Source organism: Pseudophryne corroboree, chromosome 6 (genome assembly GCF_028390025.1).
Source record: "Pseudophryne corroboree isolate aPseCor3 chromosome 6, aPseCor3.hap2, whole genome shotgun sequence".
Classification (NCBI taxonomy): domain Eukaryota; kingdom Metazoa; phylum Chordata; class Amphibia; order Anura; family Myobatrachidae; genus Pseudophryne; species Pseudophryne corroboree.
This window is the reverse complement of record NC_086449.1, coordinates 720,407,865-720,424,536: the sequence shown is the minus strand read 5'-3', so window position 1 is coordinate 720,424,536 and position 16,672 is coordinate 720,407,865. Positions and strand designations below refer to the sequence as shown.

Below are 16,672 nucleotides of genomic sequence, written 5' to 3'. Positions count from 1 at the left end.
CACAGCACACTGCCCGATCCGTACATAGATATATCTGCAGATCAATTGATCTGCAGATATATCTACTGGTGTGTACCCACCTTTACTCACCCCTTTTGGCTTCTTAATCAGCGGGATCCCAGCGTCGGTATTTCAAACGCCGGGATCCTGTGCGCCGGGATCTCATACTGATCCCTTTAAATTATGGCTTCTCTAAACCCCTTAAATAATATTGTTCTGCCACCTGCATACTCCCACAATTTACATTTAAGTTGTGCCTCCTATTCCCGCTTTTATATATATTTAACTTATGCCGCTATCTCATCTTAAATAATAATTTATATTAATATTGTATGTTCTTTTATTAATTTGTGCCACATACCCCTTACATATTTAATTATGTTGTCACCTCCCATTTTATATATATATATATATATATATATATATATATAAATTTATGTTGTACCCACATTCTCCCTTCTATATTTAAGTTGTGCCTCCTGACCTCCTTTAGATTGAACGTTTGGCCCTGTTCCTCCTTTTATGTACTGTATATGTAACTTATGCCCCATATATATTTATATAACTTGAGCTGCCTGTCGTCGCCCCCCCCCCCTTTTATAATAATTATTTAACTTGTACTCTCTGTTCTCTTACATACTATATGTACTTAAGTTATAACACCATCCCCCACCTACCTTGCTCTTCTACTGCTACATTTACTATGTGCACTGCAGCACCACTCAAGACAGGGTAAACTACAGTGAAAAGGCTTACTGTGTGTGCTGCCAGTGCCACACCCAGATGCGGGGGCGGAGCTTCAGGCCGGGATGGGGGCGGAGTTTCGGACGAGTACGGGGGCGGAGCCTATGGCAGATTATCATTCGGGCAGAGGCAGAGACAGTTCGGACAGCCCCCGGCGTGGTTGGGACTTCGATCAATTGGGTTTCAATTCGGAGTGAAGGTGAGAGAGCTGCTGGTGATGACAGGATTTTCTTTCCTGTCAACACTGGCTGCAATGGAAGGGATCCTGTAGGCCTATTTTCAATGGGGGGCCTGGAGCTGCAGCTCCATCCGCCCCATTGTTAATCCGGCCCTGGGTATTGGGAGTCCTGTGATACGCCTGGTAATAAAATGAACCTGTTGCCAGAAGGAAGCCAGTACCGGACACCGCCACCATATATGGCAAGGAGTGCCACGAGACCGGCCACACCTCCAGCAGACATCCGAAACACTCGGAAACATGTGGTGAACTTGGTCTGGACATCTATACCATCTCGATACCACTTTGTATTGTGTCTCCAGAACTTGGAGTGAAGGAGAACTAGCAAATGTGAACTGAAAAAATGCGCGACCATTGGTCAGAGGTCAACTCCCTACCCAGGTCCTCATGCCAAGCCGTAACGAATGCCAAAGGTTGAGTGGGAGTGCTCGAAAGGCAGTGTCTGTACAATAAAGATATGAGGTGTCGTAGCAAATTCTCAGAGAGACACAGGGATTCAAAAATCGTCGGTCTCCATCCCACCGCACGAGCCGGTGTCGCAGTAACGTAATGCCGAATTTGTAGGTAAGCCCAAAAAGAATTAGGCGGTAGACTAAAAGATCGTTGCAAGTCTGCGAAGGGATGGAATCCCGCCGAACCAATCAGGTGACTCAACCGAGAAATGCCAGCTTTAGCCCATACTGAGGACGGAGACAAGGAGAGGGGGTTCGCGGGTAGGTCTGGGTTAAATAATAAAGGTGTCGGCAAGGAGGGGCTCGGACTAAAAGAGTCTAAGTACCTAAATTTCTTCCATATCTTAAGGGTCGAGTCTAGGGTGGGGTGTTTTATGCGTGGGATTTTTTTAAGCCAGGGGAGAATAAATAAAGGAGTACCCGCAGTCGTTTCAGCTATTAATGGCCATTGCTTAGTATAGGGAGATCTGGACATATCAATAACTCTGGACAAATGCACAGCGTAATAATAGCTAATAAAATGAGGTAGTTGTAAACCACCTTCTCTACGAGTACGGGTCAGTGTGAATTGGGAAAGCCGGTGCCCTCTCCGCCCCCAAATGAAACGGCCGACAGATGACTGCAAAGTAGTGAAAAAGGAAGTAGGTACTGTTATGGGCAACGTTTGCAGCAGATACAAAACTTTAGGAAGGATCGTCATCTTTACCGTGTTAATCCTACCCAGCCAAGTAAGTTGAAGTGCAGACCATTTATTAAGATCCGTGGTAATCTTATGCAGTAAAGGAAGAAAATTTACCCGGTATAAATCAGTGAGGTCTTTAGTCAAGAGAACTCCTAAGTACTTTAGCTGAGTAGGATGCCACTGAAACGGGAACGAATCTCGAATGCCTTCCAGTACTCGTGCGGGCGTTGAAATATTCAAGGCAACAGACTTAGTGAAATTTACCTTGAAATTAGAAAGCAAGTTGAACCTATTGAATTCTTGCATAAGAGCTGGAAGTGAAGTTACCGGGTCCGTCAAAGTAGCCAAAAGGTCGTCCGCATACAATGCCAATTTGTGTTCCCGCTTTCCAGCCCATACGCCGTGAATATTTGGATTGGCCCGAATTGCTCATGCAAGTGCCTCCATGCAGAGAACAAATATAAGCGGGGACAGGGGGTAGCCTTGCCTTGTTCCGTTTCGTATAAGAAAGGGAGCAGAGAGGGCACCATTCACACGGACCCTAGCCGATGGTAACCTATAAAGAGTCAATATACGACTAAGACAGGCCGGACCCAGACCCATGTGCTCAAGAAGACCCTCCATGAACTGCCAATCTATCCTGTCAAAGCCCTTCTCCGCGTCAGTGTACAGGAGGACCATATGGGAGGACCCGCTCTGAGCAAGGTGGATAAGATCAATAACTTTGGAAGTGTTATCTTTAGCCTCTCGTCCCATTATAAATCCCACCTGGTCCCCATGAACTACCAGCGGGAGAAGGCGGCCCAAACGGCCCGCAAGCAGTTTAGCAAAGAGTTTAATGTCGCAATTGAGGAGGGAAATAGGTCGGTAGCTCGAGCACTGGGTGGGGTCCTTACCCTCTTTTGGGATTACAGTTATATGTGCTTCCAGGGTCTGCGGAGAAAAGCCTTTCTCAGCAGAGATGGAATTGCACGCCTTCAAGAAGAGGGGCAACAAGGATTGTTTAAAGGCTTTATAGTATCCGACTGGGAAACCATCCGGGCCTGGACTCTTCCCAGTCGGTGTAGCCGCCAAGGCTGTTTCCAGCTCTTCTATGGTAAAGGGTTGATCCAGAGCATCCAGGTCTGACTCAGGAAGTTTTGGAAATTCAACTTCCACCAGGTATCTCTGTATCAATACCCTCAAATCAGAGGCAGCCTGAGGGGTTTGATCCTTTCTAAGATTATAGAGAAACTCATAATAATTTTGGAAGGAATGAGCAATCTGAGGCAATGTATATGCAGCATGTCCCCCCGGCTCATGGATAGAGCGAACATAAGACAGCAGTCTTTGGGCCCTTAATGCCCTAGCGAGTTACCTCAGAAACTTTTCATAATATTTATACTGGCGGGGGTAGGGCTGTGCCTGGGCATCTTATGCCCCCTTTTTGCCAGTTTATAGAGGTGTTTTTGCTGCCCAGGGCGCCCCCCCCCCACGCCCTGCACCCTGCAGTGCCTGTGTGTGTGGGCAGCAATGGCGCACTGCGCTCACGCCAGCCGCACTGTACCTCAGCTGTCACTTTTCTTGATAGAAGATCTGTCTTCTTCTACTTACCTGTCTTCTGGCTCTGTGAGGGGGGTGACGGCGTGCTGTGGGAGTGAGCATCTAGGCACAGCTAACGTTCAGTTCCCTTCAGGAGCTAATGGTGTCCTGTCAGCCAGAAGCAGAGCCATGAAACTCTTCAGGAAGTTGGTTCCTACTTCTGCCCCCTCAGTCCCACGAAGCAGGGAGTCTGTTGCCAGCAGTTCTCCCTGAAAATAACAAACCTAACATAAGTCTTTTCAGAGAAACTCAGTAGAGCTCCTCAGAGTGCATCCAGTCTGCCTGGGCACATTTCTAAAACTGAGGTCTGGAGGAGGGGCATAGAGGGAAGAGCCAGTTCACACCCAATGAAAAGTCTTTACAGTGCCCATGTCTCCTGTGGATCCCTTCTATACCCCATGGTCTTGATGTCGTCCCCAGCATCCTCTAGGACGTATGAGAAAGCCCAGATTTATTCCACAAATGGTCATTTGTATAGTCATGTTGTATAACCCTGTATTTTAAAATGACGACACTGGATCAGTGACTTTGTGATAAGTGCCATAAATGCACAAGACTGTAATTAAGAAAGTACCACACAATGTAAAAACAAAATACACTTTACCTGCATCTGAGGGATGCACTGTCAGACGAACATTTTCGGCTTCTAATTTTACTGATGGTTCCAGTGGGGATAGCATTGTTATTGGAAATTGTGCCGGTGGTACATTGGTACCTTTGAGGAACATACTATAATTTTGTTCATCATCTTCCAATTTTTCTGATTTTATATCATTTTCCTGGAGTAACATGTGGTAATTCTGGGGCAGCTTGTCATCCCATGATGCTCTACTGCTATAGACCCCCCAACTGATAGTATTGGCCATAGTTTTACCTGTCGGCAGCCTAACATCCCCTGCTGACAACCACTGCCCCTGAATAGCATTTAAGTCTGTGACCTGGCATGAATCCTGGGAACCGGCTAAAGGTTTGGTGACAGTGTGTTGGCCAGTCTCCTCTCTGGACTTTTTGGACATGGCGAAGTCTTGCTTACTGATCATCTGCACTGAGCCCCCTGTTTTCTCTCCATGGCTCCATGTTGAACCAGTTTCAGTCCCAGGAGTCTCCCCACCACCGCTCTCTAGCCCCACATCCATTACTGCCTGCTATCACCAACAGACAATAACGGTCTTAGGACTCAGGGACCAATGAAATCTGAGGGCTGGCCAGGCCACACCCACTCGCAGCCTGACTCCTTCAGCCTTTAACTGCCATTGGCTCTCAAAGACAAATAAGACAGAGCGCAGCTAGCACTGCACACAATGTTGAGTTATGTTACTATGGATACAGGGCAGAGGCGGGACTTAGCACCTTCTGTTGTTAGTCTAACTCTAATTAAATAATGTTTTGTCATGAAATTATGACTTTGTGATAAATGCCATAAATACACTGGGTATGCAAAATGGACTTGTACTCTAACAAGAAAAATAGTAATGGAATAACATTTTATATGGGTGAAATGTAAAACAGGGTAACTGTTTAATTGCTTGACAAACCCAACCGCATAAGGTTACTCTGATGCCACACGAAGCCAGTATTTAGCCCCCAGTGCCCTCACCTGCTGCCAACCCTTTACCAAAACCTATGGGTCTGATTCGTATTTGTACGCTATTCCGATGTTCATGCCGTTGAGCGATTATCGATGGTCTGCGCATACTGTAAGTCACTGCCGCAATACAAACGCACAGTGGCCCTCATTCCGAGTTGATCGCAGCAGGAATTTTGTTAGCAGTTGGGCAAAACCATGTGCACTGCAGGGGGGGCAGATATAACATGTGCAGAGAGAGTTAGATTTGGGTGGGTTATTTTGTTTCTGTGCAGGGTAAATACTGGCTGCTTTATTTTTACACTGCAATTCAGATTTCAGATTGAACACGCCCCACCCAAATCTAACCCTCTCTGCACATGTTATATCTGCCTCCCCTGCAGTGCACATGGTTTTGCCCAACTGCTAACAAAATTCCTGCTGCGATTAACTTGGAATTACCCCCTGTGATTGAATTGTGATTACGGTCGCAGTGAGGATTTGTTCAGAAGTGATTTACAGGGAGCGGACGTTTTGACAGGAGGGATTGTAAGGACTGTGTTGTTGTTGTTGTTTTTTTTTTTTTTTGGGGGGGGGGGTTATCAGCCACCGACTGTGATCCTGTACGCAGGAGTCACATATCCAGTGTCTCAGTTGCGGCAGCTATTCTGAGTGATCATAAACTCAGAAGTTTGATGTTTGCCGGATCTGCATCAATGCTGCGAATGTTTATGCAGTTTTGTATACAAATCCCGGCGGCTGTACTTTAGCATATTTTCACACATCCTCTGAAGTCAAAAATCGCATCTGCTTCAGCATTAACTATGAATCAGGCCCTATATACTTAATTGCCTGAATTGGTGACACAAAATATGGCAGTGTGAAACTGGTAGATGGTCACTGGTCAATACTATGGGTCATGCAGCATCAGCTCATACACACACACAGGGCCGCATTCACAGGTGGACGCAGAAATTACAGCAGCTGTGCCTTTGGACACAGCTGCTGTGCGAAAAATATGCTACTGCTGCAGGAGCCTTCTGCCAGCTTCTGTGATCCGCTGCTGCGATTAGTCGATCACTAATTCAATAGAGCAACATGTAAAAGGGTGACAGTGCTTATGGTCAACAGGTACAAACGGTTGACACAACTTTTTGGGGGGTTTAGCATAGTAATCAACTTTTTTATACTTTACCATCTACGTAGACTACAATCGGGAATAGCAATCTGTGCCGAGCGCAGTGGTAGCAGAACAAAGCACCTTGCCCGAAGCAAAGCGAGCCATGCGAGGGGACGCGGTACACTAATTGGGATTCCACGTGCGTCATCTCGACCTTTTCATTTGTCGACTTTTTGACTCTGTCGACCTAATGACTGTAGACTTCTCATGTAGCTCTGATGATCCATACCCCACATGTTGCTGATGCCCTCTATATGATGCATTAGCATGGATTTAGTTGTATCTGCCATTGTTTTGTTTACATACCTGGAAACTCTTCATTGTACTTCTGTCTGATGTTCTGTGCTTTGTCATGATACGGTTTCTATTGTTCATCAGTCAGCTTTTTCCATTTCACGTCTAACTGCACAATGATCTCTGCATTGCTGGTGTTAGGGACGGGTTGGCTTTCTTCACTGCTGGACGGTGAATTTGTGCCCATATTAAAAAAGCATTATTATTATTTTTTTATATGTTCATGTATTTCTGTGCTAAATGGCATAGCAGGCATTCCTAAGAGGAAATGGCAAATAACAACTGATATCTAATTTTATTAATCTGCTGCTTCATGAAAAAAAGCCAGTAATGGGCCCTACACACATGCCGATATCACTGCACGATATGAACGATCTCGTTCATTAATGAACGAGAGAACGTTCATATCGTGCAGTGTGGAGGCTCCAGCGATGAACGATGCGCTACCCCGCGCTCGTTCATCGCTGGGGCCATGTCGGCTGTACATGCAGGCCAATATGGACAAGATCGTCCATATTTGCCTGCAAGTCTACGGAGCCGGGTGACGGGGGGAGTGAAGAAACTTCACTCCCCCCGTCACTGCCCCCCTGCCGCCGGGTCGCCCGTATCGGCGGTCGGGCAGCTCGGCGGCACATCGCCGAGTGTGTAGGGCCTATAACTTTGCACCTGGTCAAGTCATGCTGCTATGGGGTGCAAATACTGTATTTCTGCTGCGGGGTACACTGGGCTCCACAAGGAATGGACAATGGGGTGTAGAGTAGGATCTTGATCCGAGGCACCAACAGGCTCAAAGCTTTGACTGTTCCCAGACTGCATAGCGCCGCCTCCTATATCACACCGCCTCCCTGCACAGGATCTCAGTTTTGTAGTTGGTGCCGCAGATAGCAGGCACTTAACAGAGGGGCTGCTCCAGGCAGCCCTAAGAAGAGCTTTTTTTCTGAAGAAAAAAGTGAAGACTTCAAGGGCAGCAGCAGTGTTACATGTCAGTGGACATTCACGCCCATGCTCGGACTGGCCCACAGGGGTACTGGGGAAACCACCGGTAGGCCCCACTGCCTGGGCCTCCCACCTCCTCCTCTAGGGATCAGGTTCTCTAGACGGTGCTCTTGAATGATATATTATACATATGTTACCTTGTACTGCACAGGATTATGATGTATTCTCTACAGTACATTGCTGTCATTAATCTGGCACATTATCATGCATGCACTAGCATTAATTACTATATAAATTATCAAGGAGTCCAGACCAGGTACTCTATAATGGTTAGCCAAACCTCTTTGGAGGCTGGCCACACCTCTAATCATGGGCCCCTACCACTGCATACCCCTGGTGGGCCCTTCATGCTCCAGTCCGACAGTGACACTGTTCACAGCTGCAGCTCCGGCTCTCCCCAGCGGCGCTGTACACTCCTGAGCCCTGGTTACCAGGTAACTACAGCAGGAGGCTCCGGTTTTCTTCTTGTCAGGCACACGACGGGGGCTCTCCGGGATCGCGTGGCCGCGCTTCGGGAGGTGGTAAGTGGGTCCCGCTTGCGGGACCCGGTCTTTATCGCGATCGGGCGCTGTCAGTGGGAGGCGGGCCGCGCGCTGGCCACTGTGGCAGTACAGGCGATCCCACTAGATCACCAGGGCATGGGACAGGTCAGGTTTTCTCTATAAACCGTTTTATTAGAGCCCGCAGTACCCAGTGCTTTTGCCAGCAGGGGGATAGAGCTTGGACCTGAAGCCCCTCCCCCAGCCCCAAGGCGCCATTTTCTGCAAATGTTCCCGCCCTGGAGCTGCATATCTGTCTCTCCCTCACTCCCTGGCAGTGTCTGCGGCGCCATTATCCCTCAGTTCACTGTTCCTGGGAATGCTTGGGCAAATCCTCCTATGTAAAGCCGCCTGGTTGTTAGTGCTGTGACTTTACAAGACACTTAAATATTCTACCTGCCTTTTTTAGTCAGTGTTAGTTAAGAAAGAGTGCACTTAGTGAGGGTTTCCTAGTACAATTACCCTGTGATATACATCCAGTTCTTACTGTGTACTGTTATATCTATTGTTATATAGCTGTGTAAGCTAGTCCAGTGCAGTATTATTGTTAGTAATAACCTCTGCATTGTACAGACTGTGACTATTTGTGTGTGCATTTGATAGCTGAGTGGTGTCCATTTCGTGTCTTTCGCTCAACCTGCTATCCCTATATTCTATAACCTGAGGGGGCTTGGTGCGTCAGGTTTTATCTAATATAGGATTTTCACAAAGATATACTGTATTACGTATTTTTCTCTGTGATTTAGTCACCATATCTCTCCTTTATCTCTGCTGGTGCTGACTACACTGCGCAGGGGTTTGGGCTAGAGGTATTGTGCGGCTGACAAATTGTACTGTGTTACCTGATACTGCAAGTCTGCTTCTGAGGGTAACGGTTCTGGGGCTGAACACACTGCCGGTGTTGCTGAAGCTGCAGATACCTATGAGGAGAATATAGCAGCTTTGGGCTCTGGTTCTGGGGGCTCCTTGCCCCCTAGTGGGACGGTGGCAACGGGGGCAAATAATGACCCGCCATGGGCCGCTTTTCCACGCTTCTGCATACGCTAGTTCATAAACTAACACCCCCCATGGGACCTCCAATGCCGGTGCAACCGTTTGTGGTCCCTGCAGCTAACCCGCCGTGGGCGGATGAATTATCTGCTCAAATAAAGAAGTTGAACCAGTCCCTGACTACTAAAAAGTCTGACCGTCGCTCGCCTACGTCCAAGGGGTCCTCTAGGCGAGCGCTTGTCTCCTCACAATCCACTGCTGTCACTGACACCTCGTCGGATGAAGACGGCAATTACACTGACCCCACAGGTTCTGACTCAGATACGGCTGATGGGGAGGGTGGTTCACATGTGGATGTTCCTGATCTTTTGGAGGCTATTAAGTTAATTTTACAGATTACGGATGATCCTGAGCCATCCATTCTTCATAAGAAACCAGATAGGTTCAAGCGTCAGAAGGTGATTAAACAAGTTTTACCTCACTCTGACCACCTAATTGATATATGTCAGGAACCCGGGGAAAACCCAGGTATGAAGGCTCGCTATCCCCTCGCGCCGGAGCTGTCTAAGAATTGGGAAACGCCTCCTCCAGTAGACTCACATGTGGCTAGGATGGTGGTTTCCTCAGCTCTACCGGTCACCACCGTCACGTCTCTAAAAGAGCCTACGGATAAACGTGTGGAGGGATGTCTGAAAGCGATTTACACACTCACGGGTGCTACACAAAGGCCCACTATTGCAGCGACATGGGCTGCAGAGGCTATTGAAGCATGGGCCTTGGAGTTAGAAGCTGAAATCTCTTCTGACCATGCTAGACAATGCTTGTCATATATTGTCACAGCTTCTCGCTATATTAAAGAGGCGGTTTCTGATGCCGGTATTCTAGCAGCCAAGGCCTCTACTACGTCAGTCCTGGCTCGCCGGATATTGTGGCTGAGATCCTGGTCTGTGGATCTGGACTCTAGAAAAACCCTGGAGGTACTCCCTTTCAAGGGAGATATTCTGTTTGGGGAGGACTTAACTAAGATAGTGGCTGACTTGGCTACTGCCAAAACTGCCTGTCTGCCAAGTACCGCTCCTTCTGTGTCGAAGGCTAAAGGTACTTCCTTTCGCCCCTTTCGTCCTTCAGGTAAAGCAAAAGGTCAGGCGTACAACAAGCAGGCCCGCACTTCCAAACCTGGTATGCCTAAGCTCAAAAGAGCCTGGGCGGCCCGTCAGCCAGCTTCCAAGACAGATAAGCCTGCTGCATGACGGGGCAGGCCTCCCTCTGGGGGATCCCAGGGTGGGGGGCCGGCTTTTAGGGTATACCCAGGAAGGGTTGAAGACCACTTCAGATGCCTGGGTACGGGAAGTCGTCACTCAAGGTTACGCCATAGCCTTCAAAAACCGATCCCCTCATCGATTTTGCCAGACAGATGTCCCGTTGGACAAGACAAAGGCAAACACTCTACATTCGGTGGTACAGACCCTCCTGGATACAGGAGTCGTAGTACAGGTGCCTCTTGCGCAGAGGGGCCGGGGGTACTATTCTCCGCTGTTTCTAGTCCCGAAACTGAATGGGTCCTCCCGGCCCATTCTCAACCTCAAGGCATTGAATAGGTTTGTGAAGGTTTCCAAGTTCCGGATGGAAACCCTTCGCTCTATAGTTCTGGCCTTGGAACCTGGGGACTTCATGGTCTCACTGGATATACAGGATGCTTACCTGCATATTCCTATAGCAGTGTCTCATCAGCAATACCTGAGATTTGCGATTGGCAACTGCCATTACCAGTTTCGGGCGTTACCTTTTGGTTTAACAACGGCTCCGCGAGTGTTTACAAAAGTCATGGCGGTGATGACGGTGGTACTCCGCCGTCAAGGGGTCAGGATACTGCCGTATTTGGACGACTTGTTAATCCTGGCAAATTCCCCAGAACTTCTCCTGCGTCATCTAGATGTGACGGTCCGGTTTCTGCAAGCCCACGGGTGGCTCATCAACTGGGAGAAGTCATCCCTGATCCCTGCTCAGAGCATGGTGCATATGGGAGCACTATTGGACACTCACAACCAGCGGTTGTTCCTGTCTCAGGAGAAAGTCCTGAAACTTCAGGACAGGGTTCGTTGCTTCCTATCTCGTCCGCAAGTGTCGATACATTCGGCGATGCAGGTGCTGGGCCTCATGGTGTCAGCATTCGACATGGTGGAGTATGCTCAATTTCACTCTCGCCCTCTCCAGAGGCTGATTCTAGCCAAATGGGACGGCCTGCCTCACCGGATCAGGTCTCAAATGATCTCATTGACTCCGGAGGTCCGTCTGTCGCTGCTCTGGTGGCTCTGGGGACCAACAACTGTGCAGGGGCCGTCCGTTCTGGATATACGACTGGGTCCTGTTGACGACAAATGCCAGTCTGAGAGGTTGGGGCGCGGTGCTGGAGCAACACTCCCTTCAGGGGCGGTGGACCAAGGAGGAGTCACTCCTCTCGATCAATATTCTGGAATTGCTGGCGGTCTTCAATGCCTTGAACCTAGCCCAGCATTTAATTCAAAACCGTCCTGTTCAAGTACAGTCGGACAACGCCACCACAGTGGCTTACATAAATCATCAAGGCGGCACTCGAAGCCGCCTAGCAATGAAGGAAGTCTCACGGACTCTACAGTGGGCAGAACGCCATCTACCGGCCATATCGGCAATATTCATTCCGGGAGTCCTGAATTGGGAAGCGGACTTTCTCAGTCATCAGGACGTGCATGCCAGCGAGTGGGGCCTCCATCCAGAAGTGTTTCAACTCCTAGTGGAAAGGTGGGGCCTTCCAGACGTAGATCTGCTGGCGTCTCGACACAATCACAAGGTTCCGGTCTTCGGAGCAAGGACAAGGGATCCTCAAGCAGCATTCGTGGATGCGCTGGCGGTACCGTGGAGGTTTCGGCTGCTGTACGTGTTCCCTCCGGTGTCACTCCTGCCCAGGGTAATTCGGAAGTTCAAGCAAGAAAAAGGAAATCTGCTTCTCATAGCTCCAGCGTGGCCCAGACGGCACTGGTTCTCAGACCTGCAAGGCCTATCGTCAGAGCATCCAATTCTACTTCCACAACGCCCAGACCTCCTCGTTCAGGGCCCCTGTGTCTACCAGCACCTAGCCCGGCTGTCTTTGACGGCGTGGCTCTTGAAGCTTCCGTCTTAAGGGCTAAAGGGTTTTCTGAGGCGGTCATACAAACTATGTTGCGGGCCCGGAAACCGGCTTCGGCTCGGATTTAATATAGGGTCTGGCATTCTTACTTTGTTTGGTGCGCATCTATCGATTATGACGCTTCCAAGTTTAGTATAGCCAAGTTGTTGGCTTTTCTTCAGCAGGGCCTGGACTTAGGCCTGCGTCTGGCCTCCCTCAAGGTTCAAATATCTGCCTTGTCGATGTGTTTTCAGAGAAAAATTGCGACCTTACCTGATGTGCATACCTTTACTCAGGGCGTGTTGCGTATCCAACCTCCCTATGTCCCGCCTGTGGCTCCTTGGGACTTGTTGTGGTTTTGGAGGCGTTACAAGAGTCTCCGTTTGAACCTCTTGGTTCAGCTGACCTTAAGTGGCTTTCCCTTAAGGTGGTGTTTCTGCTGGCTATTGCTTCAGCTAGAAGAGTGTCGGATTTGGGTGCCTTGTCCTGTAGTTCCCCATATCTGATATTTCACAGTGACCGGGCGGTTCTTAGGACTCGTCCCGGCTATCTACCAAAGGTGGTTTCTTCGTTCCACCTTAATCAGGAGATTGTAGTTCCGGCACTTGATTCTCCTGATCTGTCTCCCAAAGAGCGGTCTTTGGATGTGGTACGGGCTCTCCGTATCTATGTGAAGAGAACTGCTCCTATTAGGAAATCTGATTCTCTTTTTGTTGTGTTTTGGTTTCACAAACGGGGCTGGCCTGTTCACAAGCAAACTCTGGCCAGATGGATTAGAATGGTGATTGCACATGCTTATGTGAAGGCTCTTCTCTCTGCTCCTGATCACATTAAGGCCCATTCTACTCGGTCTGTTGAACCTTCTTGGGCGGCCCAACGTGGTGCGACCCTTGAACAATTGTGCAAGGCGGCTATGTGGTCCTCTGTGAACACGTTCATAAGGTTCTATGCCTTCGATACTGCCGCTTCCCAGGATGCTTCCTTTGGACGCCGGGTTCTTGTGCCCGCTACAGTGCGTCCCCTCCCATAAGGAACTGCTTTAGGACATCCCCATTGTCCATTCCTTGTGGAGCCCAGTGTACCCCGCAGCAGAAAACGAGTTTTATGGTAAGAACTTACCTTTGTTAAAACTCTTTCTGCGAGGTACACTGGGCTCCACAAGGCGCCCACCCTTACGCACTTAGCTTCTTTGGGTTGGTATGGCATTAGCTGCTGACACGTCTCCTGTGGTGAGAATGCGGTGTTGTGGCTACTAACCGTTGTCGTCTCTTTTCCTGCTACTGCATTGGACTGGTTAACTAAAAACTGAGATCCTGTGCAGGGAGGCGGGGTGATATAGGATGCGGCGCTATGCATTCTGGGAACAGTCAAAGCTTTGAGCCTGTTGGTGCCTCGGATCAAGATCCTACTCTACACCCCATTGTCCATTCCTTGTGGAGCTCAGTGTACCTCGCAGAAAGAGTTTTAACAAAGATAAGTTCTTACCATAAAACTCGTTATTTATTTTGTTTAAATGCCATGTAAATTCTGTCTGCTGTTGAATGTAGCCCACAATGCTGGACAGCTTTATTTTGACATTTGCAATATTGTTTGGCTATACCCCTCTGATATCTAAATATCTGTTCACGTTTTAAATAGGACCCCCCCCCTTTCCTGCAATGTGACATGGTGTTGCTAAGGTGCATGTTGCCTATTTTTTTTTTTCCGTTCCTCCCACCACTGAATCAGGACCTAATTCAAAGGTGATCGCAAAACAACATTTTCCACTAATAGGCATAATAGGAAAAGCCATGTGCACTGCAGATGGGGCAGTTATTACATGTGCTGAGAGAGTTATAGGCCCTACACACTAGCCGATTTACTGAAAGATATGAACGATCTCGTTCATAAATGAACGAGAACTCGTTCATATCTTTCAGTGTGGAGACTCCAGCGATGAACGATGCGCGGCCCCGCGCTCGTTCATCGCTGATCTCCCGTCGGCTGTGCATGCAGGCCAATATGGACGATCTCGTCCATATTTGCCTGCACTTCAATGCTGCCGGGTGACGGGGGGAGTGAAGAAACTTCACTCCCCCCGTCACTGCCCCCCCGCCGCCGGGTTGCTCGTCGGCTATCGGCCGTCGGGCACCTCGGCGGCGCATCGCCGAGTGAGTAGGGCCCCTTAGATTTGGGTGGGGTGTGTTCAAACTGCAATCTAAATTGCAGTGTAAAAATAAAGCAGCCAGTATTTACCATGCACGGAAACAATATAACCCACCCAAATCTAACTCTCTCTGCACATGTTATATCTGCCCCACCTGCAGTACACATGGTTTTGCCCATTAGAGGAAAACATTGTTTTGCAATAAACCTTGAATTAGGCCCTCAGTCCCTTAGCAATCAGAATGAGTGCTTGTGTGGAGATATCCCATTGCTCTCTAGTATTGTCATCTTTCAATTAAGTTTTATTGGTAGCCCCAACTTACCATATGGGAGATCTGTTGCCAGGGATGTCCAGGGCCGGCTTAAACTTTGGGGGTGCTCAGGGTGCTTAAGACGGGGGACCTGAGGGAGGAGGGGAGGGTGTATATTGGCATCACATGTTTTGAACTATTTAATTGATAAGAAAATAAGAATTTACTTACCGATAATTCTATTTCTCGTAGTCCGTAGTGGGTGCTGGGGACTCCGTCAGGACCATGGGGTTTAGCGGCTCCGCAGGAGACAGGGCACAATAATAAAAGCTTTAGGATCAGGTGGTGTGCACTGGCTCCTCCCCCTATGACCCTCCTCCAAGCCTCAGTTAGGATACTGTGCCCGGACGAGCGTGCATAATAAGGAAGGATATTGAATCCCGGGTAAGACTCATACCAGCCACACCAATCACACCGTACAACCTGTGATCTGAACCCAGTTAACAGTATGATAACAACGAAGGAGCCTCTGAAAAGATGGCTCACAACAAGAATAACCCGATTTTTGTAACAATAACTATGTACAAGTATTGCAGACAATCCGCACTTGGGATGGGCGCCCAGCATCCACTACGGACTACGAGAAATAGAATTATCGGTAAGTAAATTCTTATTTTCTCTAACGTCCTAAGTGGATGCTGGGGACTCCGTCAGGACCATGGGGATTATACCAAAGCTCCCAAACGGGCGGGAGAGTGCGGATGACTCTGCAGCACTGAATGAGAGAACTCCAGGTCCTCCTCAGTCAGGGTGTGCCAATGACCAAGTAGCAGCTCGGCAAAGTTGTAAAGCCGAGACCCCTAGGGCAGCCGCCCAAGATGAGCCCACTTCCTTGTGGAATGGGCTTTTACTGATTTTGGCTGTGGCAAGCCTGCCACAGAATGTGCAAGCTGAATTGTACTACAAATCCAGCGAGCAATCGTCTGCTTAGAAGCAGGAACACCCATCTTGTTGGGTGCATACAGGCTAAACAGCGAGTCAGATTTTCTGACTCCAGTCGTCCTGGAAACATATATTTTCAGGGCCCTGACAACGTCAAGTAACTTGGAGTCCTCCAAGTCCCTAGTAGCCGCAGGTACCACAATAGGTTGGTTCATGTGAAAAACAGAAAACACCTTAAGGAGAAATTGAGGACGAGTCCTCAATTCTGCCCTGTCAGAATGAAAAATTAAGTAAGGGCTTTTATATGATAAAGCCGCCCATTCTGACACACGCCTGGCTGAAGCCAGGGCTAATAGAATCTTCACCTTCCATGTGAAATATTTTAATTCCACAGTGGTGAGTGGATCAAACCACTGTGACTTTAGGAAACTCAAAACAACAGTGAGATCCCAAGGTGCCACTGGGGGCACTAAAGGAGGCTGTATATGCAGTACCCCTTTTACAAACGTCTGAACTTCAGGGACTGAAGCCAGTTCTTTCTGGAAGAAATTCGACAGGGTCGAAATTTGAACCTTAATGGACCCTAATTTTAGGCCCATAGACAGTCCTGTTTTCAGGAAATGTAGGAAACGACCCAGTTGGAATTCCTCTGTAGGGACCTTCTTGGCCTCACACCACGCAACATATTTTCGCCAAATGCGGTGAAAATGTTTTGCGGTTACATCCTTCCTGGCTTCGACCAGGGTAGGGATGACTTCATCTGGAATGCCCTTTCAGGATCCGGCGTTCAACTGCCATGCCGTCAAACGCAGCCGCGGTAAGTCTTGGAACAGACAAGGCCCCTGCTGGAGCAGGTCCTTTCTTAAAGGTAGAGGCCACGGTTCTTCCGTGAGCATCTCTTGAAGTTCCGGGTACCAAGTCCTTCTTGACCC

The 16,672-nt window shown here is 48.6% G+C and overlaps 1 protein-coding gene across 6 annotated transcripts in view; it reads right to left on the bottom strand.

Annotated features, from left to right (window-relative positions):
• The window catches only part of SOX30 (SRY-box transcription factor 30), a 213,255-nt gene that overhangs the window by 111,102 nt on the left and 85,481 nt on the right, over window positions 1-16,672 (bottom strand). Inside the window, exons 2-3 of one of the 6 annotated variants that reach the window (XM_063928392.1) lie at window positions 14,871-14,949; window positions 6,748-6,899 (exon numbers count right to left, since the gene is read on the bottom strand). The exons of 1 other annotated variant lie outside the window; for it this stretch is intronic. Coding sequence is in view for 3 of the 5 variants with exons in the window: in XM_063928389.1 (XP_063784459.1) it covers window positions 4,302-4,833 (532 nt within the window). In the remaining 2 variants the exon portion in view is untranslated. Of the gene's footprint in view, window positions 1-4,301; window positions 4,945-6,747; window positions 6,900-14,870; window positions 14,950-16,672 lie in introns of those variants that run through there. 4 more of the 6 variants (XM_063928393.1, XM_063928389.1, XM_063928390.1 and 1 more) reach the window with 4 other exon arrangements.